Source organism: Vulpes lagopus, chromosome 7, assembly GCF_018345385.1.
Source record: "Vulpes lagopus strain Blue_001 chromosome 7, ASM1834538v1, whole genome shotgun sequence".
Taxonomy (NCBI): domain Eukaryota; kingdom Metazoa; phylum Chordata; class Mammalia; order Carnivora; family Canidae; genus Vulpes; species Vulpes lagopus.
This window is the reverse complement of record NC_054830.1, coordinates 97,395,676-97,419,229: the sequence shown is the minus strand read 5'-3', so window position 1 is coordinate 97,419,229 and position 23,554 is coordinate 97,395,676. Positions and strand designations below refer to the sequence as shown.

The 23,554-nt window shown below is 38.2% G+C and overlaps 1 protein-coding gene across 8 annotated transcripts in view; it reads right to left on the bottom strand.

Moving 5' to 3' along the window:
• The window catches only part of FREM1 (FRAS1 related extracellular matrix 1), a 168,896-nt gene that overhangs the window by 99,864 nt on the left and 45,478 nt on the right, over positions 1 to 23,554 (bottom strand). For all 8 annotated transcript variants that reach the window (XR_005988876.1, XM_041761811.1, XM_041761807.1 and 5 more), the window contains exons 7-10: positions 17,218 to 17,326; positions 14,366 to 14,497; positions 6,561 to 6,905; positions 5,798 to 5,940 (exon numbers count right to left, since the gene is read on the bottom strand). Coding sequence is in view for 7 of the 8 variants with exons in the window: in XM_041761811.1 (XP_041617745.1) it covers positions 5,798 to 5,940; positions 6,561 to 6,905; positions 14,366 to 14,497; positions 17,218 to 17,326 (729 nt within the window). In the remaining variant the exon portion in view is untranslated. The remainder of the gene's footprint in view (positions 1 to 5,797; positions 5,941 to 6,560; positions 6,906 to 14,365; positions 14,498 to 17,217; positions 17,327 to 23,554) is intronic.

Sequence of the window (23,554 nt, the reverse complement as noted above, 5' to 3'; positions counted from 1 at the left end):
ATCAGGCTCCATGCTCAATGGGGAGTCTGCTTGAGTCTCCCTCCATGCCTCATCCTCCCCTCCTCACACACATGCATGCATGTGTGCTCTCTCTCTCCCCCCACCTCCTCTCCCTCTCTCTCTCTAAAATAAATGAATCTTTAAAAAAACAACTTTGCTCAATTTCTCAGTTGGAATTGTTTCTGAATTTTGTTTATCCCTCAACAAATATTATTATTTCATTGTCTGGTAGTATTAGTAGTTCACATGTCTGTCTCTTCTTGACTGAAACATCCACAAAAGGAGAATCATAGTATACTGCAAACCATGTGGGATTTGTCAGTGGACAGACAGTTGAAATGCAGAGTATGCCACTTAGTAGCTCTTAACCTTGAACAAGTCACTCAACTTTTTTGAGTGTCGATTTTATTGGGTAGTTAAGTGTAACAACCACCACAGAGTTGTTATGAGGGTCAAATATCACTATATGGATAAAATGTCTGGCACACAGTAGGTGCTCAATAAATATTATGTTCATTTTGGTTGCTATACAACAACTGGCATGGTATTTTGTAAGGAGAAGATACTTCATCCATGTTTGCTAACTCAGCCAACATGCCCTATCTGTGACTTCTAAAATTCTTAAAATCATGCTCACAGGTTTGGGATCACGTAAGAGGACACAGCAACTTTGCCAAACAGATTTTATCATCACATTTATCTTTTTTTTTTTTTACACTAATCCATGACTGGTTGTGAGAAAGCAATTACTAACTCTCTCTCAAAATGGGACATTTGTTTGGCATCATGGATCTTTGCACAGCTTGATGCATAAGAGTATTCTTACCCTGCTTCTAATTATTTTAATATTGTTACCAAAGCACACATCAGCAATGCCAGTTTTTCTACAATAATGGTGTTCACAATACTTAATTTGAAAATGAAGAAAATTCCTTTTTTAAATTGATGTACAAAGCAATAACTAAAACATGGTTAAGCTCTTGCAATGATAAAGCCTGGGACATCAGCTCAGCCACCAACAAGCTATGCGCCATCAGGCAAATAATTTAACTCCTTTGGAGCTCAGTTTTTCTCTCTAGTAGCACAGTGAATACCTGGTAGTAGGTGCTCAATTAATTAATTCCCTGTCTTCATCCTTCTTTACTGCTACAAAAGCACACAAAATATTTACTACTCCATTATGAAGTATTTCGATAATTAAAAACTAGAACCAGTTATTAAAATAAAAGAACACAATGACAGTCACTTCTCCAGTCTCCTGGAGTCTGTGTCACAATTTTTTTCCAATTATAGTTTTTTGCTAATCTGCAAAGTTCAGAAATTCTCTATGGGACCTCCCAGCCATAGTGTGCATCAGCGAGGCTCCACTTAATTGAAAAACTGGATTTAATATGGAAACAATAGTTATTGTGCCTTCAAAGAGACCATTTTCCATGCTAATTTATTCTCCAATGTGTTCTTTGTGTAAAAAGAATGTACAAGCATGTTTTTTTATACCCCTGTAGTAATTCTTGGTGGGCACATTTTTCAACATGCTTTATGATCACTTAAGTTGATGTATCTTTACATATTTATGCATGTTTAAACAATTATTGTATGTGTGTCTGTGGGTAAGAAAAATCCTATTTTAACAAGCTCCATAGAGAAATAAAGAATTCTCATTGTACTGAAATTTGGTTATAAAAAAAGACATTATTGAACACCCATTCCCAAACAGTGAAAAACTAGTGTCCAACCGCTCAGCTCTTTCTGCTGGCTCCTACATCCCTCCAGTCTATTTATGGCCATAGGCACCTGCAAATAGTCTTAGAGAGAATTTGAATATAAAGTGATAAATCAGTATACAAAATAACAAAGCCTGACCTCGACCCTCAGAATCAGACTCAATATATGATACTCCAACAGCTAGTATCTGACTTTCTTACAAGACTGGGTTTTTGATCTTTTTGTCTCAGTTTTGATTCTTGCCTGATTCTTTTATCTTGTATCTTCTGTTGAGATTATCCAGTGCTATTTCTCAGTCCCAGGAACTACTATCAATGTTAGTTTTACCCACCTCATTTTCCAGTCTGACTTCTGACAAATGCCCTTGCCCTGGGTGCCTGTTCTCTCATCTAGTCACATCCAGTTGCTTCCTTTCACTTGACTCACAGGACTTTGTGGTACCCACTTCCTTTCTTCCCCAGTTTCTTAGTGCTCTTTCTGTTTCTCTCATCTATCCTTATTTTGCATTCTCCATTTTACTTTGTTTTTAAGTTTTTATTTTAATCATCAGGTGCTCATCACAACACGTACACTCCTTAATCCCCATCACCTAGTTCACCCATCCCTTCATCCGCCCCACTTTACTTCTAATATCACTTTCTCCTGGTTTAAGATCTCTTACAACTTAACCCCTGTAAAGGCCTCTAGTAAGAAGGAGAAAGAGGAGAATATTTTTCAAAAAACTTTGAGTGTGTGAGGCTTTATTTGATGACAGTAATGACAACCAAGATAGAAAGAGGGAAAGGTTTTCCTGCTAATGTGTAGATATATTGTTGGTGTGTCAGTCAACCTCATAGAAGAGTGCTCAGTAGAGGATGAGAGGACGGAAAGGGCATCTCTGCTTACATAACTTCTTTCCTGCTTTATGTGCATTGTGTCTCACCTGAGGATATCTTTGCTTTCTGTCTCTGTAAAACAAAGTTTTCCAACAGTGTGGCTTAAGCAATCTTGGGCCCTACTTTAATTGTTGGTGACCACAGTACCTTCTGATCACAAAAGCTCCCATCATGCAACCTTTTTTATCTGGACTTTCAGTTAATGGTGGATTGCAGATTTTGTTGACTATTTTACAGGTTTTGCTGAATTTTTATCTGTAAGACATGACTACATACTTGTTCAAATTGAAGATGAAATCATCAAGTAGACTAAATTTTGATCATGTAAGTTTCTTAAAAATTAGAATTTTGATGATGATATTGGGGGTTTACAATACAAAAACATTTACCAGCACACATACACAAAAATACTTGTTTTGTTGCTGTGCATATACTAATTCCTAGAAACTCTGAAGAATAAAGCTTTATACTTATTCCCTCCCTATGTTACTCCCTCCCCAGTTCCTACCAAATGTTTCAATCTTCTTATTTTCTCTTACTTTTGATAAAAATGGAAAGAATCAGAGTTCATTTTGGCACACACAAAGAAACAATTCTTGAGGTTCTACTTTGAGTCTGATACCAAAGTCTGAAGATGCAGAGATAAAGAATTTGTGATTCCTGTCATCAATAAGGTCACAGCTGATCCAATAAGACAAATAATGAATGGCCTCAGATTATGGTTATTTGATATTGAATCACATTAAAGGGCAACCTGACCCAGCCTGGGGAAGTTATGGAATGAGGGGGCATCGGAGAAGGATTCCTGGAACAAGTGATGTTATAGCTAAAAGTAGGTTCATAGTCTTGAGAAGGATTAAGCTAAAGCTGTCACTAATCAGAAGGGGGGGGGGGAATGGATGCCAGAGGAATGCCACCAAACACTCTGCCACTGTATTAACAGGTTTTAATTATCCTCAGTTACAAGAATGTGGCTGACTCTTTGATTCTTACAGCAAATTCATAGATTCTGTCTCTCTCTGTATCTCTTTCTCAACACAGATTATGCAGATGAAACCAAAGGAAAAAAAACATAATTATGACCTTTTCTTTAGAAATCCATCCATCATAGGGAATAAACTTGGAACTGGATCTAGAGAGTTTGGTCTGACTTATTTGCCAAGATTTAGAAATATTCTCATTCAATAAGGTTTTCATTATCTTATTATAGAAAGATTTCACATCTCCATTTGATCTATAAATATGAGATAAATATAAGTAAATCTATACCTATGATGTATAAAATAGATAATAGCAGAAAAGGAAAAAGAAGTCCTGAGCTTTCAGGTTTTTAAAAAACACATAGTCTGCTAAAAGTGATATGGCATTCTAGTCAGAAACAGATCAGTTAAAAAAAAAAAAAAAGAAACAGATCAGTTTGTATAGATACAATAGGAGATTTAAAAATAAATCCTGTTAGTAGTAGCCATTTGCGATTATCAAGTCAACTAAGGTCTCAAGCAAAAATGCAATCTAGAAATGGCAATAATCCATTGATGAAAAAAGAGAGTTGTTATTCGTAAAAGAATCAATTCAATATGTAGATGAATTAAGAATTTTCTCATTCATCCTCCATTCTCTTTCCAGGGATCACCTAGTTCCTTTAGTTTCTGTGCTCTCTAGTGTGATTCTTCCTGACTGTCCTTTTTTGTATCCCTTTGTTTTGGCAAACAGATAAAAATAGCTCAATAACCTATGTAGCAGCTAATGTGGGTGACTGTGATATTATGAGAAGCATTATATAACCAATAGGGATACATGCTTTAAGAAATCATTTTAGAGGGGCACCTGAGTGGCTTGGTCTGTTAAACCTCCGACTCTTTTTTTTTTAAGTTTTTTTTTTTTATTCATGAGAGACACAGACACAGAGACAGAGACAGAGACAGAGAGAGAGAGATAAAGAGAAAGAGAGGGGCAGAGACACAGGCGGAGGGAGAAGTAGGCTCCATGCAGGGAGCCCGATGTGGGACTCGATCTCGGAACTCTAGGATCACGCCCTGGGCCGAAGGCAGGCGCTAAACCGCTGAGCCACCCAGGGATCCCCCTAAACCTCTGACTCTTGACTTCAGCTCAAGTCATGATCTCAAGGTCGTGAGATGGAGCCCTGCATCAGGCTCCCTGCTCAGCGGGGAGTCTGCTTCCTCCTTCTCCCTCTCCTTCTAGCCCTCTCCCACTCTAAAATAAACAAACAAATCTTTTAAAAAATCATTCTAGGGCTGGTCCTAGATTTGCTTAGGTCTCTATACATGCCACCTTCCAAGATTATAGGTATAAAATGCCTAGCAAAAAGAACCCTGTATAGTAAGTGATCACTTATTTTCAACGGTCTTTTTCCATCCCTACCACCAGTCATCCTCTCTTTGCATGGAGCCTACTCTTTAATAGTTTATAGTTGTCCAGATACAATGCTAACTCCATCTTCTGTAATTTGTAATTTCTATATGAGAATGCCTCGTTATACCTATTTCTGCATCCTATATACGTAAATGATATACTTGAGTGGTGGTAAAACTTATAGTATTTCAGAATCAACAAAACTTACAGTTCTTCAAAAGCTAATTTATCTATTGAGCACTTGCCATGTGCCAGAAACTTCTCAGTACTTTATATGTGATTATCTCACTTACCCTCACAATTGTTCTAAAAGGAAGTTGTATTCTTATCTATTTTAAGGTTGAGGAAACTGAGGAACAGGTCAATCAGTTAGCTACGGTCAAGGACGGGAGAGAAACATGGGCAGTGTAACTTCAGAGACTATACTGCAACCACTACACACAAAATGCCAGTGTTTTCTTCATGTTATAAGGTCAGCAAATTCTGGGAGTCTATTCTGTATAAAAGAGCCCCATGGTGAAATGATCTTGAGAAACTGCATACATGGAGTTTTGACAAAGAACTTACAAATGCAATATTTACAAATACAATAATTTACAAGTACAATAATTGACAAGACTTATTAGGAAAGAAAATGGTAGAGACGTCTTGTTGCAAAGAAATTGACTCAATCTTGTTGAATCCATTGCTTCTCAACTTTGAACCTTAAAACCTGCTTTTATGTAGTTTCTAATAACACCTCCCAGAATGAAAAAAAAAGACACCTCCCAGAATGGACATCTGTGGATAATACTTAAGGATGGTACTCAGAGATGGCCTCTTACCTGTGGCACTGAGAAATTTGGAGGTTCATGGCTGTCCCACAGGACAAATTCAAAAGAGTCTTCAAAGACCTCTCCACCAAAGTGACGATAGTAAATGATGCCATTAAATAGATCCCTCTGAAGGAAGCCAGGGACAGGATAGCCTATCGGGTCCACAAAACACCACATACTTTTGTAACAATCTTTCAGATATTGGGGTAAAAAGATACTGGACCTGTTTCCAAAATGTTCTCTGCCTAGCATGGGGTATGTATCCCAGAAATATTCATAAATACTTCTAACAAAGCTTATAAATAAGTAGAAAAATTAAAGTTGCTACACCTGCCTTAAAAAAGGTAGAAAAATTAGCATTACAAAAATATTTTTAAGAAACATTCTTAAATAACACTAATACTTGATACCTATTTTGTTATTCCTGACTACTTCAAGAAGTAGTCTTGAAATTACATTATGAAATTATTCTAATAAAGCATAAACAAATGTTATTTGTGAAATTATTTTATCAATAATTTAGAAGAGGCCAAACACTTCTCTTCAAACTTATTTGTTCTATCATCATGCTTGGCAGACTTAATTTTTCATAGGGTAATGGTTACCTTGAGGTTCAGCTCTGGAACTTGCTAGATGCACAAATTTGAATAGATCAATTTAACTTTTCTAAGTATCAGGCTTCCCATCCATAAAATGGGAATATCTTACCTCATAAACTTGATGTCCACCCTTGTACAAATTCTGACACCAAAAATCTTTATTCAAAACTTACCTATCAGTCCTGGCCCTGGCTTCTTCATGATCTCTCCAGCCTGAGGAGGTTTCGTGATATTAAAGTAGATGTAGTCATCACTGGAGTCCATGTCTGATGCTCTCAGCATAGAACTCTGGATCAGTATGGTCTGCCCTTCCTCCAGTTCAATCACAACATTGCTTATGAGAAATGGGGGACTGTCATCTTTGGGCAAAATGTTGATGGGAAACTTATGGCGGATGCTGTGATGGCCATCGAATATCCTGAAGATCACAAAATCTTTGGTGGAGTCACTATCATCATGATGATAGCGAACAACTCCAGCCTGAAGGTCAGCCACAGTGAAGAGAAATCCTTTGCCGCCTGATGGAGAGAGCAGAGATGGAGCTGACTGAATGAGGGGTGCAGAAGGAGCAGCTGCATTGAAAGCATCTATAAAACAGGGACAATGATACATATCTCATATTCCCTAGTAAGAATGAGAGAACCTAAAGAACAGTAAGCCTACAAAATATGTTAATTATTATCAAACTCATTGTTATCATCCTACATGGCAGCACTACTTAGATGGGCAATTTCGAACCAGGAGCAGCAGTACCATCTGGGAAGTCATTAGAAATGCCAAGTTCTGGAGGTGAGCCTCAGCAATCTGTATTTTACCAAACTTCCTGAAGAGTCTGACACATGCTAAAGTTTGAGAATCACTTGCTTATTGACCAAGAACTAGAGCTCTGATATCAAATGGCTCAGGTTCAAATCCCAGTTCAGTTACTTTTTAGGTACATCGCCTTAGACAAGTCAACTTATCTAAATCTCAAGTTCTCCATTTGTAAAGTGGGAATAATAATTGTACCTCATTTCATAAAGCTAATATAAGGTAGAGTATGTATAATGCTTTGTACAGTATCTAGGACAAAGAAAAAAAATATTAGTACTATTTTCTACCTCCTCTGAGCCACAACATCATCATGGGCTACCACTCTACTCTTCATTTCTACAGTATTAATAAACATTGCTTTACTCTGCATAAATGATTACAATTCTTGATGGCAGGTGCCCCAGTATTCTTCTCATACTGTTTTTTTGTTTGTTTGTTTGTTTGTTTGTTTGTTTTTGGGGTTTTTTTTGTTTTGTTTTGTGTTGTTTTGTTTTGTTTTGTTTTTTTAAAGATTTATTTATGAGAGAGAGAGAGAGAGAGGCAGAGACACAGGAGGAGGGAGAAGCAGGCTCCATGCCGGGAGCCCGACGCGGGACTCGATCCCGGGACTCCAGGATCGCGCCCTAGGCCAAAGGCAGACACCAAACCTCTGAGCCACCCAGGGATCCCCTTTCCTCATATGTTTTAAAGCCCTCATTGGAATAAGTGATTAAACATTTGTATAATAGATACTACAGGTTACTTGCTCAGTAGTTACTTTCTGATTTTTCACCAGTATCAGAATTCTAGTTTTAAACATTTGTATAATAGATACTACAGGTTACTTGCTCAGTAGTTACTTTCTGATTTTTCACCAGTATCAGAATTCTAGTTTTATTTGGAATAGCAATATGATCATTTAAAAATACTCAGGTTTCCACACTTCATTCCATCTAGGGGGTAGTACGTGACTTGGTAGATTTAAGTGGAACCCACGTATCAGGTTCCAGCAAAAAGTTATTAAAGAAAGAAAGTTAATTGATGTAACTTGTCCCTTCTCCTTCTTCCTTCCTAGAATGCAGACCCAAAGTCTGGAGATATAGGCACCATCTGGTGACCACTGTCAGACCAGAAAGAGGTCCTGGAATCATGGATCTAGAATGCCTACCTCTGGGCAATTTGTCAGATGAGGAAAATAACTCTTGAATTTTTAAATAACTGGGTTATTTAAAATGGAAAATGGGTTTCCATTCCATGCAGCTGAATATCCACCCTAATTGATACGCCCAGGCTTATGCTGACCTCCTACTTTCCTGGGATTGGGCAAGAGAATTTATCATTTTATTTTTTATTTCAGAATTCCTAATCACAAATGATAATAAATAAGAGCTCTCTTTCTGTTTTATACTTAGGAATACCAAGAGTATAATTGAATTAATTCCTCTAAGCTCACTACAAGAAATGGACTATATTATCATATGATATGAATATTATTTTTATTATGGCTAATACCTTGTTAACTACCATCCTTATAATTATAACACAGTTAACGTAATAACACAATGCTACTAACAATATAATATCAGAATGATTACCAAGTATTAAAAAAGCAAAGTTTTTCTGTTTCTCATCACAATTTTGTGAATCAGGGGAATATTTTGTCTTCCAACTGGGATAAGATCATCAGTTTAAGCATATATTTAGAAGGAGATCTGAGATTTAAATGGTGAGCCAAGCACGAGATGCTACTCATAAAAGGTCATCCAGAGGCATCTGGATAGCTGAGTCAGTTAAGAGTCTGACCCTTGATTTTGATTCAGATGAGGATCTCAAAGTCCTGGGATTGAGCCCTGCAATGGACTCACATTCAGTGGGGAGTCTGCCTGAGGTTCTCTTTCTCCCTCTCCCCCTGCCCCTTCAATAAATAAATAAACAGTCATCCACTGATGTGAGCATCCTAACACAGACGCTAATGGCTTCGAGATCTCCAGATTTTCTAGACATGACAATTCATTTAGAAATGAGGCCTAAGACAGAAGGCTAATTTGAACAAATTATAGCTAAAAACTTCCCTAATCTGGGGGAGGAAAGAGACATCCAAATCCAGGAGGTACCAAAACTCCCATCAAAATCAACAAAAGCAAGCCAACACCAAGATATATCATCTAAAATCTGCAAAATAGGGATCCCTGGGTGGCGCAGCGGTTTGGCGCCTGCCTTTGGCCCAGGGCGCGATCCTGGAGACCTGGGATTGAATCCCACATCAGGCTCCCGGTGCATGGAGCCTGCTTCTCCCTCTGCCTGTGTCTCTGCCTCTCCCTCTCTCTCTCTGTGACTATCATAAATAAATAAAGATTAAAAAATAAATAAATAAATAAATAAATAAATAAATAAATAAATAAAATCTGCAAAATACAGAGATAAGAAAAGAATCCTGAAAGCAGCAAGGGAAAAGAAATCCCTAACTATAAGAGAAGACAAATCAGGTTCACAGCAGATCTCTCCACAGAAATCTGGCAGGCCAGAATAAAGTATCATGATATATTCAACATGCTGAATGAGAAAAATATGCAGCCAAGAATACTTTATCCAGCAAAGCTGTCATTCAGAATAGAGGAGAGATAGAGTTTCCCAGACAACAAAAACTATGGGAGTTCATGACCACTAAACCAACCCTGCAAGAAATACTAAAGGGGACTCTTTGAGTAGGAAAGAATGACCAAAAGCAACAAAGACTAGAAAGGAATAGAGACAATCTCCAGAAACACCAATTTTACAGGTAATACAATGGATTTATAATACAATATAAATATAAATATAAATAAATTCAAATCTATCAAAACCACTCTGAATATAAATGGACTAAATGCTCCAATCAGAAGACACAGGGTATCAGAATGTATTAAAAAAAAAAATCCGGGCAGCCCAGGTGGCTCAGCGGTTTAGCACTGCCTTTGGCCCAGCGGTTTAGACACGGGATTGGGTCCCACATCGGGCTCCCTGCATGGAGCCTGCTTCTCCCTGTGCCTGTGTCTCTGCCTCTCTCTCTCTTTCTCTCTCTCTATGTGTCTCTCATTAATAAATAAATAAAATCTTAAAAAAAAAAACAAGATCCACCTATATGCTGCCTACAAGAGACTCATTTTAGACCTAAAGTAACCTGCAGATTGAAAGTGAGAGCTTGGAGAACCATCTATAATGCTAATGGATGTCAAAAGAAACCGGAGTAGCCATACTTACATCAGACAAACTAGATTTTAAATTAATGACTGTAACAAGAGATGAAGAAGGATACTATATCATCATTAAGGGCTCTATCCAACAAGATGATCTAACAACTGTAACTATTTATGCCCCCAACTTGGAAGCACCCAAATACATAAATCAGTTCATAACATAAAGAAACTCATTGATAATAATATAATAATAGTAGGGGACTTTAATACCCTATTTACAGCAATGGACAGATCACCTAAGCAGAAAATCAACAAGGAAACAATGGCTTTGAATGACATACTGGACCGGATGGACTTAACAGATATATTCAGAACATTTCATCCTAAAGCAGCAGAATATGCATTCTTTTTGAGTGCACATGGAACATTCTCCAGAGCAGATCACAGACTGGATCACAAATCAGCCTCAACAATTACAAAAATATTGAGATCACATCATGTATATTTTCAGACCACAACACTATGAAATTTGAAGTCAACCACAAGAAAAAATTTAGAAAAACTACAAATACATGGAGAGAGAAAAAAATCCCTTTGAAGAATGAATGGGTTAAACAGGAAATTAAGGAAGAAATAAATATATGGAAAGAAGTGAAAATGAAAACACAACAGTCTAAAGCCTGAAATGCAATGAAAGTGGTCAAAAGAGGGAAGTATCTAACAATATAAGCCTTCCTCAAGAAACAAGAAAAGTCTCAAATACATAACCTAAAAGAGCAACTAAAGCCAGTAGAAGAATGGAAATAAATGATATAGAAACAAACAAACAAAAAATCCACTGTAAAACAGATCAATGAAACCAGGAGCTGGTTCTTTGAAAGAATTAATAAAATTGTTAAACCCCTTGCCAGACTTATTAAAAAAGAAAATAGAAGGTACACAAATAAATAAAATCACAAATTAGAGAGGAGTGATCATAACCAACACCACAGAAATACAAGTAATCAAAAGAGAATATTATGAAAAATTACATGCCAACAAATAGCAATCTGGAAGAAATGGACAAATTCCTAGAAACATACAAACTGCCAAAACTGAAACAGAAATAAATAGAAAATCTGAACAGACCCATAACCAGCAAAGAAATTGAATTAGTAATAAAACATCTCCCAACAAATAAAAGTCCAGGGCAAGATGGCTTTCCAGGAGAATTCTATCAGACTTTTAAATTAAAGTTAATACCTATTCTTCTCAAATTGTGCCAAAAAGTAGGAATGGTAAGAAAATTTCCAAACTCCTTCTATAAGACTAGCATTACCTTGATTCCAAAACCAGATAAAGACTGCACTAAAAAAGAGAATTACAGGCCAATATCCCTGATGATGCAAAAATTCTCAACAAGATACTAGCAAGTCAAATCCAACAGTACATTAAAAGAATCAGTCACCATGATTAAGTTAGATTTATTCCTAGGCTGCACTGGTGGTTCAACATTTGCAAATTAATCAACATAATATACCACATAAATAAAAGAAAGGATAAGAATCATATGATCCTCCCAATAGGTTCAGAAAAAGCATTTGACAGAATACAGCATTCATTCTTGATAAAAATCCTCAACAAAGTAGGGATAGAGGGAACATACCTCAATATCATAAAGACCATATACAAAAGACTCACAGCAAGTATCATCCCTAATGGGGAAAAACTGAAAGCTTTTCCTCTACGATCAAGAACAAGACAAGGATGTTCATTCTGACCATTTTTATTTTACACAGTACTGGAAGTCCTAGCCTCAGCAATCAGACAACAAGAAATAAAAGGCACCCAAATTATCAAGGAAGAAGTAAAACTTTCACTATTTGCAGATGGCTCCATGGAGAAAACTCAAAAGTTTCCACCAAAATATTGCTAGAACTGACAGATGAATTTAGCAAAGTTGTAGGATACAAAATCAAGGTACATAAATCTGTTGAATTTCTATACACTGATAATGAGGTAGCAGAAAGAGAAATCAAGGAATCAATCCCATTTACAATTGCAAAAAAAAAACCCTAAGATATCTAAGAATAAACCTACGAAAGAGGTACAAGATCTGTACTCTGAAAACTACAGAACACTTATGAAAGAGATTGAAGATAACACAAAGAAATGGAAAAATATTCCATGCTTATGGATTGGAAGAACAAATGTTAAAATATCTATGCTACCCAAAACAATCAACATATTTAATGCAATCTCCATCAAAATACCACTAGCATTTTTCCCAGAGCTAGAAAAAAACAATTCTAAAATTTGTATAGAACCACAGAAGACCCTGAATTGCTAAAACAATCTTGAAAGAGAAAAGCAAAACTGGAGGCGTCACAATTCCAGACTTCAGGCTGTATTACAAAGCTGTAATCATCAAGACAGTATGGTACTAGCACAAAAACAGACACACAGATCAATGGAATAGAATAGAAAACACATAAATGGACCCTCAACTCTATGGTCAGCTAATCTTTAACAAAACAGAAAAGAATATCCAATAGAAGAAAGATAGTCTTTTCAACAATTGGTGTTGGGAAAACTGGACAGTAACATACAGAAGGATAAAAATGGACCACTTTCTTATACCATACACAAAAATCAATTCAAAAATGGATGAAAGACCTAAATGTGATACAAGAAACAATCAAAATCCTAGAGGAGAACACAAGCAACAATCTTTTTAACTTCAGTCACAGTAACTTCTTACTAGACGCATCTCCAGAGGCAAGAGAAACAAAAGCAAAAATGAACTATTAGGACTTCATCAAGACAAAAAGCTTCTGCACAGTGAAGGAAACAATCCACAAAACTAAAAGGCAACCTACAGAAAGGAAGAAAATATTTGCAAATGACATATCTGATAAAGGGTTAGTATCTAATATATATAGCAAACTTGCCACCCAAAAAACAAATAATCCACTTAACAAATAGGCATAAGACATGAATAGACATTTTTCCAAAGATCCACAGATGGCCAACAGACACATGAAAAGATGCTCAACATCACTCATCACCAGGGAAATACAAATCAAAACTATGAAGAGATACCACTCCATACCTGTCAAAATGGCTAAAATGAACAACATAAGAAAGAGTAGATGTTGGCGAGGATGTGGATAAAGGGGGACCCTCTTGCGCTGTTGATGGGAATACAAACTGGTGTAACCACTCTGGAAAACAGTATTAAGTTTCCCCAAAAAGTTAAAAATAGAACTACCCATGACCCAGCAATTGCACTACTAGGTATTTACTCAATGTATACAAAAATACTGATTAAAAAAAAAAAAGAAAAAAAATACTGATTCAAAAGGGTATATACACTCCGATGTTTATAGCAGTATTGTCAACTATAGCCAAATTATGGAAAGAGCCCAAATGTCTATTGACTGATGAATGGATAAAGAAGTTGTGTACACACAATGGTGTGGAATACACACACACACACACACACACACACACACACACACACACACTGGAATAATACTCAGCCATCCAAAAGAATGAGATCTTGCCATTCGCAATGACATGGATGGAGCTAGAGTATATTATGCTAAGCAAAATAAGTCAATCAGAGAAAGACAAATACCATATGATTTCACTCACATGTGGAATATAAGAAACAAAACAGATGAACATAGAAGGAGGGGGAAAAAGAGAGGGAAGGAAACATTAAGAAACTCTTAACTATAGAGAACAAACTGAGGGTTAATGGAGGGGAGGTAGGTGGAGGATGGTATTAAGGAAGACACTTGTGATGAGCACTGGATGTTATATGTAATTAATGAATCATTAAATTCTACTTCTAAACCAATATTACACTATATGTTAATCAACTAGAATTTAAATTAAAACTTGGGAGAAAAAAAGAGAAAGAAATGAGGACCAAAAGATGCTATGTACATCCTGTTAAATATGATCTGCCTTTGGAGAGACTATTTCTCGGGTTCTCTTCTAGGTTAGAGAGGCTGATATTTCACCTCTTAGTGTAAGTCGTCCATGCTGCAGGCCGCCCACCGTGACCAGCTGGACAGCATGGATGTCATCATTGTCGACAATCTGAAACTGTTCCCAAGTGATGGCCCGAGATTGCCCCTCTAGAAGACTCAGACCTACAAGAGAAAACAGAAAACTGTCCTGAAAGTTCTATGACATGCCAACATGCTATTTTAAGACAAGATTAATGAATTTTCACTCACAAAACTAGCTGAAAATTGTATCTTTGAAAGCTTTTCAAGAAATTGGAATTTAGCTTTTATTTTTGGTAATATTTTCTTTTTCTAAGATTTATTTATTTATTTATTTATTTGAGAGAAAGAGTGCAGAAGGGAGAACCAGAAGGAGAAGAAGAGGGAGAGGGAAACTCAAGCAAACTCCACACTCAGCATGGAGCCCTATGTGGGGCTCAATCTCATGACCCTGAGATCACGACCTGAGCTGAAGCCAAGAGTCAGACATTTAACCAACTGCACCACCCAGGTGCAGGAAAATATACTTTTCATACTATTAACTCCAATCTGACAACTGGTTCCTTATATATCCATTGGAGGCATGGTGATGCCAGAATATAAATATTAAAGGAAAGAATAGATGTTCCCAGTGTTCTCTCATTCAAAAATGTCCACAAGGAATTTTTCGAAGATGGCATCCAGGTAATTTTAGCGAGCAAAAGAATCATGGATGGACTGGGTTACACTCGCTTTCAAACCTGCCCAGCTTTCCCTGCCTCCCTGGCTGTGACCATGTGCCCCCTTTCCTGCAGCAGCAGCCCCACAAGGGTCCCCAGAGTCCCCACAATTATAAAGTTCTGGCTGCCACCTTTGCCTCATCTACTGATATGGCTGGTTGGCTCAACCATTCTCTTGGGCAAGGGCCAGGTTTTGGCATGACTTACCCTTGTGACCATGGCCAGGTCTTACACCAGGGGACACAGGGAGTTTGTGTAGTAGTCACAAAGAGGGGCCAGGTAGCACATCATGGACATGTGGGGAGTCGACATCCATTGAGGCAAACTGACCACAGTGAGACAGGAGATGGAAAGCAGCTAAGAGAGAGACTATTCACCCCTTCCCCATCCCACCCCTGACTGACCACACACAGTGGTTCCATCTCCTTCTGGAGACACCAGCATGGCTAACAATCAACTTCACTTTCTCATAAACTTTGTCATGCCACCTTTTTATTTGTTCCCCACAATTTCCTTTTCCTCTTCTTGTTTTCAGTATAGGGTTAGTGCATATGACCTGCCTCAAGGACTGCTGACTAGGGAACTTGGGATAGGACGTACAGTATGAAGAAGGAGAGAGAGAGAAAGAAAAGCGGGGAAAGATGGGATGGAGGAAGAAAAGAAAGAAAGAAGGGAGGAAAGAAGGGAGAAAGGACAAGCACTTATAAATAATTTCTGTTAAGGGTGCCTGGGTGCCTCAACTGGTGAAGCATCTTATTACTCTTTGTCTTGGTTCAGGTCTTGACCTCAGGGTCATGAGTTCAAGCCCCACACTGGGCTCCATGCTGGGTGTGGAGCCTACTTAAAAATTAAAAAGAAAAAAAAAAGAATCTCTATGACTGTGACTGGTAATAAGGGTTCTGAAGCCAAGAGTGTATGGTACAGCACAGTACCAGGCATCATGGGAGATAGCAGAAGAGCAAACAAGAAGACTAGAAGTATATACAGCAAAATATTAACAGTGGTTCTGTCTTCATGGTGAAGTAAATGATTTTATTGATTCATTACTGTTTCATTCATTTACTCATTACTATCCATTCATCATTGTTACCATCATTATTATTATTACCCTTTCATTCATTCCTATTGTTTAATACACTTTCCAAGTTTTCAATGACAAACATATATTAAGTTCATAATAGGTAAAAATTCATTTTAAAAAAGATTCTCATATCCAAATAGCCAAAACCAGATTTTGAGCTCTCTTAACCAGCTTGAGTTTTACAGATAATACAGAGTATTAAATCTTTATGCTCAAGCAGTAATCCACTTAATATGTGATCATTACTAAACTGCATGTTATCAATTCCTTCTTTTCTTTCATTATCCCTCTAACAGAGGTAGAATGGGACGTAGAACCTGCAAGACTGCTCAATCCATGTTCTCCACACACCTGAAGCTCACACACATACAAACATGTGTGTGGGTACCCTCGTGCAAGGGCATGTGAGTGTGTATGTGTGTGTGTAAGCCACAACCTGAGGACTTAAATCAGACACAAATATTTTCCCCTTAACAGAGCCTACCACCATCACTTATAAGTATGTTTTGAATGCTATCAGTGGGATCAGTGGGAAAGGAGAAAATCTTCATTCACATTCCCCATGTACATCTGATCTAAATATACACATTGCATTATAAGACCACTCACAAGTGACCTTCTTTTAAAACAAATCAGTTAAAGCTCTTATTCATGTATTATGGCATCCTTGCATGTCCTAAAAACAGGACAATGAATTAGTCTACAGCTTCCTTTCTTCCCTCTGAATAGTCAGAGTTGGAGACTTTTTCTCTCTATGTCCAACTATAGTTCAATATCACAAATAGTCACTTTTTTGCCTCATTCAGTTGAAAGGTGTCCTTCTGGCTTATTTCCTACAAAGGAAAAACTTGGCTTCACCACACAGGAATCCTGGATTTAAATTTCTCACCCTGCCAGTAGGAAAAACAAAACAAAACAAAAACAACCATCTGATTCCCTTAACGTCTGGGTTTCAGTTGCTTCATGTGTGAAATGGGAAGAAAACAACCTTTCTTTCCCAACCCATAAACTTTCCTGCCTTCCCTTCAAGGCTATGTTGCTTGACGCCCTATACTGAGTTTCACCTGTGTTCCAGGACACTCTCGGGGCATTTGTATCTGCTGTTCTGATGGAGATGTGGACCGTAATAGGCGCACTCCTTTCAAAGAAGAAGTCATAAACCTCCACCTCCACCTGTAAACAAACAGTTGCATAAGAATCACACATTGACAATTTATAGCATAAAATACCATTATTCCCTGGGGTATACACTATACACCACAGATGGAGGCAAAACAGATTTAGGTTTCTGCTGTTGCCTGACCCCTCTTTTTAAAAGATTTACTTATTTATTTTAGAGACAGAGAGTGAGAGAGAGAGAAAGAAAGAAAGAGAGAGAGAGCAGGGGGAGGGGATGTGGGGGGAGAGAAGCAGACTCCCCGCTGAGTATGGAGCCCAACACAGGGCTCCATCTCACAACCCTGAGATCATGACCTGAGCTGAAATCAAGAGTTAGATGCTTAATGGACTGAACCACCCAGGTGCCCCACCTGATCTCATTTTTGGCAACCTGAGCTCACAATTTCAGGCTCTAGGTCTTATTCCTTAGTTAACAGTATTTTTAAATTTTCCTTCCCATAAAAGAAGCTTTTAACCTGAAAGCAAATATGCTGGAGAAAGATTCCTGCAATTGCTCAGGAGACCAGCATCAGACCAATCCAGCTCTTTCACAGGCATAGGGTCTAGAGCAGTGGATTTTAATTGAGGGAGACTTTGTCCCCCCTCCCTCCAGGAGACATTTGGGAATAGCTGGAGACATTTCTGGTCTCAAAAGTGGGTATTCATGGTGGGTGGTACTACTGACCACTAATAGTGGATAGAGGCCAGGGATGCTCCATGCACAGGACAGACCCCACAATATAGAATTATCCAGTGCAAAATGCCAATGGTACTGCCTGTAAGAGGCCCTGGTCCAGAGGCATCTATTTCTCCAAACATAGTTTTAAATATCCAGATTTTATTTGCCTCCATGAAATCCATCAGTAATAAATGGTGCTATATGATATGGTATTTTTAAAGATTTTATTTATTTATTTATTTATTTGAGAGAGAGAGCCCGAGCAGGGGTTGAGGGGAGGCAGGGAGTGAGGGGCAGAAGGAAGAGAAGTTTTGAACCTTATTATGTGTTATGCACACATTGCATGAGATGCTGACATGGGAGGATAACGTATAACACAGAAATGGAAGGCACATGCCTACTTTTGAAAAATGTCCATTTGACAATGATGTCCACTTAGTCATCAGAGAGGATAAATTATCAAATGGCAACATATCAGCAAATACTACCAACAAAAGAAACAGATTCAAGACTGCCAAAGTAACAGACTGAAAATGAAACCATACCCAGGTGGAGATGTCTTTTGGAGATGTAATGTAAATATCTATTAGGTCGAGCCATATAAAATCCTATGTCACATGCTCACTAAGAAACACTGTTCTCAAACCAACAGAGTACCTATAAAATGAGTTTGAATTTTCATGGCTGAAAGAACGGACCACCTTGGCATTACAGTCCTCGGAAGGGTTGGCCATTGTTCTGCTCTCAGGGGTCCCACTCCAGGTGGCTGAATGAGCCGAGGGCTTCCAACCCACATAATCTGCAAAGCGTCTAATGGCCACTGAGAAAATCAAAAAGTCACCTTCTAACAACAACAACAACAACAACAAAATCACATATTTGGACAGGTTCTGCTTTAAGATTACATTATACAATGCTGGAAAAGACACATGAAGCAGCCTGAGTAGCTGTGCTTTATTTATGAGTTCAGGGTAAAACCAGACGTCTAAAGAGAAATTACTTTATAATATGGAAGGAATGAGAAGTGAGAGCAAGAAAGAAAAAAACAGCTGCCACTTACTATTATGAAAAAAAAAAAAAAGCAAAGGGCAAAGCATGGCATTTACAGCCTGAAGTCTTTTGTCTGCCCTGGAGGCGAAATGCTGAAAATGCCTAAATTAGATGGAGGACAATTTGGAACCCCAGGGACACTCATTTTCCTTAATAAACCTGAAGTCAAGTCTGTATCAATCTGCTCATTTAAACTTTCCATCCTGTTCATGTTCAAATCAACTTGCTGGTAGGTAAGTTTGGTAAGGGTTATTATGCACAGACTGTAACCAGCTGTTCTCAACTCCCATCCAAAACAAAGATGAAAGAGCCTGGAATAGCAGCAGAAAGTACTTAGATTAGACAGAAAGAGGACTTTTCTGACAGGAAAGTGTTTGATAGGGAAATTAGTTCTCCAAAGAGATTATAGAATCTCCTACCTGGAGTCAGTGTTACTCATTAAAATTTAGGATCCCAGTAAAACACTCCTCCAAACAAGAGGGAATAGAATTTATTAATGAGGGGCACTTGGGTGGCACAGGGGGTTGAGTGACCTGAGCTCAGCTCAGGTCATAATCTTGGGTTCATGGGATCGAGCTCCAAATTGGACTCCACACTCAGCATGAGGTCTGCTTGAGATTCTCTCTCCCTCTCCCTACCCCTCCAACTTGTGCTCTCTCTCTCAAATGAATAAATAAATATTTTTTAAAAACAGAATTTGTTAGTGAAAGGATTGTGGACAGAGTCATCTCTAACTTCCATCCATGGTCTATGTATTGTAGAAAGGACATTAAGGACACAAGAGTTCTCAAACTGGTGAGCTCTGGGCCAAATGTGGCCCTCAGAAATACAATTTTGTAGCTGCCACAATATGTTTTAGAACTTTTTGTTTGATCCTCAATACATATGCTCCGAATGTGGGAGCTGCCAAATACTTAAACCAATTAATAACCAAAGTGAAGAAATACTTAGATAATAATACACTTATACTTGGTGACTTCAATCTAGCTCTTTCTACCCTCGATAGGTCTTCTAAGCACAACATCTCCAAAGAAACGAGAGCTTTAAATGATACACTGGACCAGATGGATTTCACAGATATCTATAGAACTTTACATCCAAACTCAACTGAATACACATTCTTCTCAAGTGCACATGGAACTTTCTCCAGAATAGACCACATACTGGGTCACAAATCGGGTCTGAACCGATACCAAAAGATTGGGATCGTCCCCTGCATATTCTCAGACCATAATGCCTTGAAATTAGAACTAAATCACAACAAGAAGTTTGGAAGGACCTCAAACACGTGGAGGTTAAGGACCATCCTGCTAAAAGATGAAAGGGTCAACCAGGAAATTAAGGAAGAATTAAAAAGATTCATGGAAACTAATGAGAATGAAGATACAACCATTCAAAATCTTTGGGATGCAGCAAAAGCAGTCCTGAGGAGGAAATACATCGCAATACAAGCATCCATTCAAAAACTGGAAAGAGGGATCCCTGGGTGGCGCAGTGGTTTGGCGCCTGCCTTTGGCCCAGGGCGCGATCCTGGAGACCCGGGATCGAATCCCACGTCGGGCTCCCTGCATGGAGCCTGCTTCTCCCTCTGCCTGTGTCTCTGCCTCTCTCTCTCTCTGTGTGTGTGACTATCATAAATAAATAAAAAAATTTAAAAAAAAAAATTAAAAAAAAAAAAAACAAAACAAAAAAACAAAAACAAAAAAAACAAAAACTGGAAAGAACTCAAATACAAAAGCTAACCTTACACATAAAGGAGCTAGAGAAAAAACAGCAGATGGACCCTACGCCCAGCAGAAGAAGAGAGTTAATTAAAATTCGAGAACTCAACGAAATCGAGACCAGAAGAACTGTGGAACAGATCAACAGAACCAGGAGTTGGTTCTTTGAAAGAATTAATAAGATAGATAAACCATTAGCCAACCTTATTAAAAAGAAGAGAGAGAAGACTCAATAAAATCATGAATGAGAAAGGAGAGATCACTACCAACACCAAGGAAATACAAACAATTTTAAAAACATATTATGAACAGCTCTACGCCAATAAATTAGGCAATCTAGAAGAAATGGATGCATTCCTGGAAAACCACAAACTACCAAAACTGGAACGGGAAGAAATAGAAAACCTGAACAGGCCAATAACCAGGGAGGAAATTGAAGCAGTCATCAAAAACCTCCCAAGACACAAGAGTCCAGGGCCATATGGCTTCCCAGGGGGATTCTATCAAACGTTTAAAGAAGAAACCACACCTATTCTACTAAAGCTGTTTGGAAAGATAGAAAGAGATGGAGTACTTCCAAATTCGTTCTATGAGGCCAGCATCACCTTAATTCAAAAACCAGACAAAGACCCCACCAAAAAGGAGAATTACAGACCAATATCCCTGATGAACATGGATGCAAAAAGTCTCAACAAGATACTAGCCAATAGGATCCAACAACACATTAAGAAAATTATTCACCATGACCAAGTAGGATTTATCCCCGGGACACAAGGCTGGTTCAACACATGTAAAACAATCAATGTGATTCATCATATCAGCAAGAGAAAATCCAAGAACCATATGATCCTCTCATTAGATTCAGAGAAAGCATTTGACAAAATACAGCATCCATTCCTGATCAAAACTCTTCAGAGTGTAGGGATAGAGGGAAATTTCCTCGACATCTTAAAAGCCATCTATGAAAAGCCCACAGCAAATATCATTCTCAATGGAGAAGCACTGGGAGCCTTTCCCCTAAGATCAGGAACAAGACAGGGATGTCCACTCTCACCACTGCTATTCAACATAGTACTGGAAGTCCTAGCCTCAGCAATCAGACAACAAAAAGACATTAAAGGCATTCAAATTGGCAAAGAAGAAGTCAAACTCTCCCTCTTCGCTGATGACATGGTACTCTACATAGAAAACCCAAAAGCCTCCACCCCAAGATTGCTAGAACTCATACAGCAATTTGGTAGCGTGGCAGGATACAAAATCAATGCCCAGAAACCAATGGCATTACTATACACTAACAATGAGACTGAAGAAAGAGAAATTAAGGAGTCAATCCCATTTACAATTGCACCCAAAAGCATAAGATACCTAGGAATAAACCTAACCAAAGAGGTAAAGGATCTATACCCTAAAAACTATAGAGCACTTCTGAAAGAAATTGAGGAAGACACAAAGAGATGGAAAAATATTCCATGCTCATGGATTGGCAGAATTCATATTGTGAAAATCTCAATGTTACCCAGGGCAATTTACATGTTTAATGCAATCCCTATCAAAATACCACAGACTTTCTTTAGAGAGTTAGAACAAATTATTTTAAGATTTGTGTGGAATCAGAAAAGACCCTGAATAGCCAGGGGAATTTTAAAAAAGAAAACCATAGCTGGGGGCATCACAATGCCAGATTTCAGGTTGTACCACAAAGCTGTGGTCATCAAGACAGTGTGGTACTGGCACAAAAACAGACACATAGATCAATGGAACAGAATAGAGAACCCAGAAGTGGACCCTGAACTTTATGGTCAACTAATATTCGATAAAGGAGGAAAGACTATCCATTGGAAGAAAGACAGTCTCTTCAATAAATGGTGCTGGGAAAATTGGACATCACATGCAGAAGAATGAAACTAGACCACTCTCTTGCACCATACACAAAGATAAACTCAAAATGGATGAGAGATCTAAATGTGAGACAAGATTCCATCAAAATCCTAGAGGAGAACACAGGCAACACCCTCTTTGAACTCGGCCACAGTAACTTCTTGCAAGATACATCCACAAAGGCAAAAGAAACAAAAGCAAAAATGAACTATTGGGAATTCATCAAGATAAGAAGCTTTTGCACAGCAAAGGATACAGTCAACAAAACTAAAAGACAACCTACAGAATGGGAGAAGATATTTGCAAATGACGTATCAGATAAAGGGCTAGTTTCCAAGATCAATAAAGAACTTATTAAACTCAACACGAAAGAAACAAACAATCCAATCATGAAATGGGCAAAGACATGAAGAGAAATCTCACAGAGGAAGACATGGACATGGCCAACATGCACATGAGAAAATGCTCTGCATCACTTGCCATCAGGGAAATACAAATCAAAACCACAATGAGATACCACCTCACACCAGTGAGAATGGGGAAAATTAACAAGGCAGGAAACAACAAATGTTGGAGAGGATGCGGAGAAAAGGGAACCCTCTTACACTGTTGGTGGGAATGTGAACTGGTACAGCCACTCTGGAAAACTGTGTGGAGGTTCCTCAAAGAGTTAAAAATAGATCTGCCCTACGACCCAGCAATTGCACTGTTGGGGATTTACCCCAAAGATTCAGATGCAATGAAATACCGGGACACCTGCACCCCGATGTTTCTATCAGCAATGTCCACAGTAGCCAAACTGTGGAAGGAGCATCAGTGTCCATCAAAAGATGAATGGATAAAGAAGATGTTGTTTATGTATACAATGGAATATTACTCAGCCATTAGAAACGAAAAATACCCACCATTTGCTTC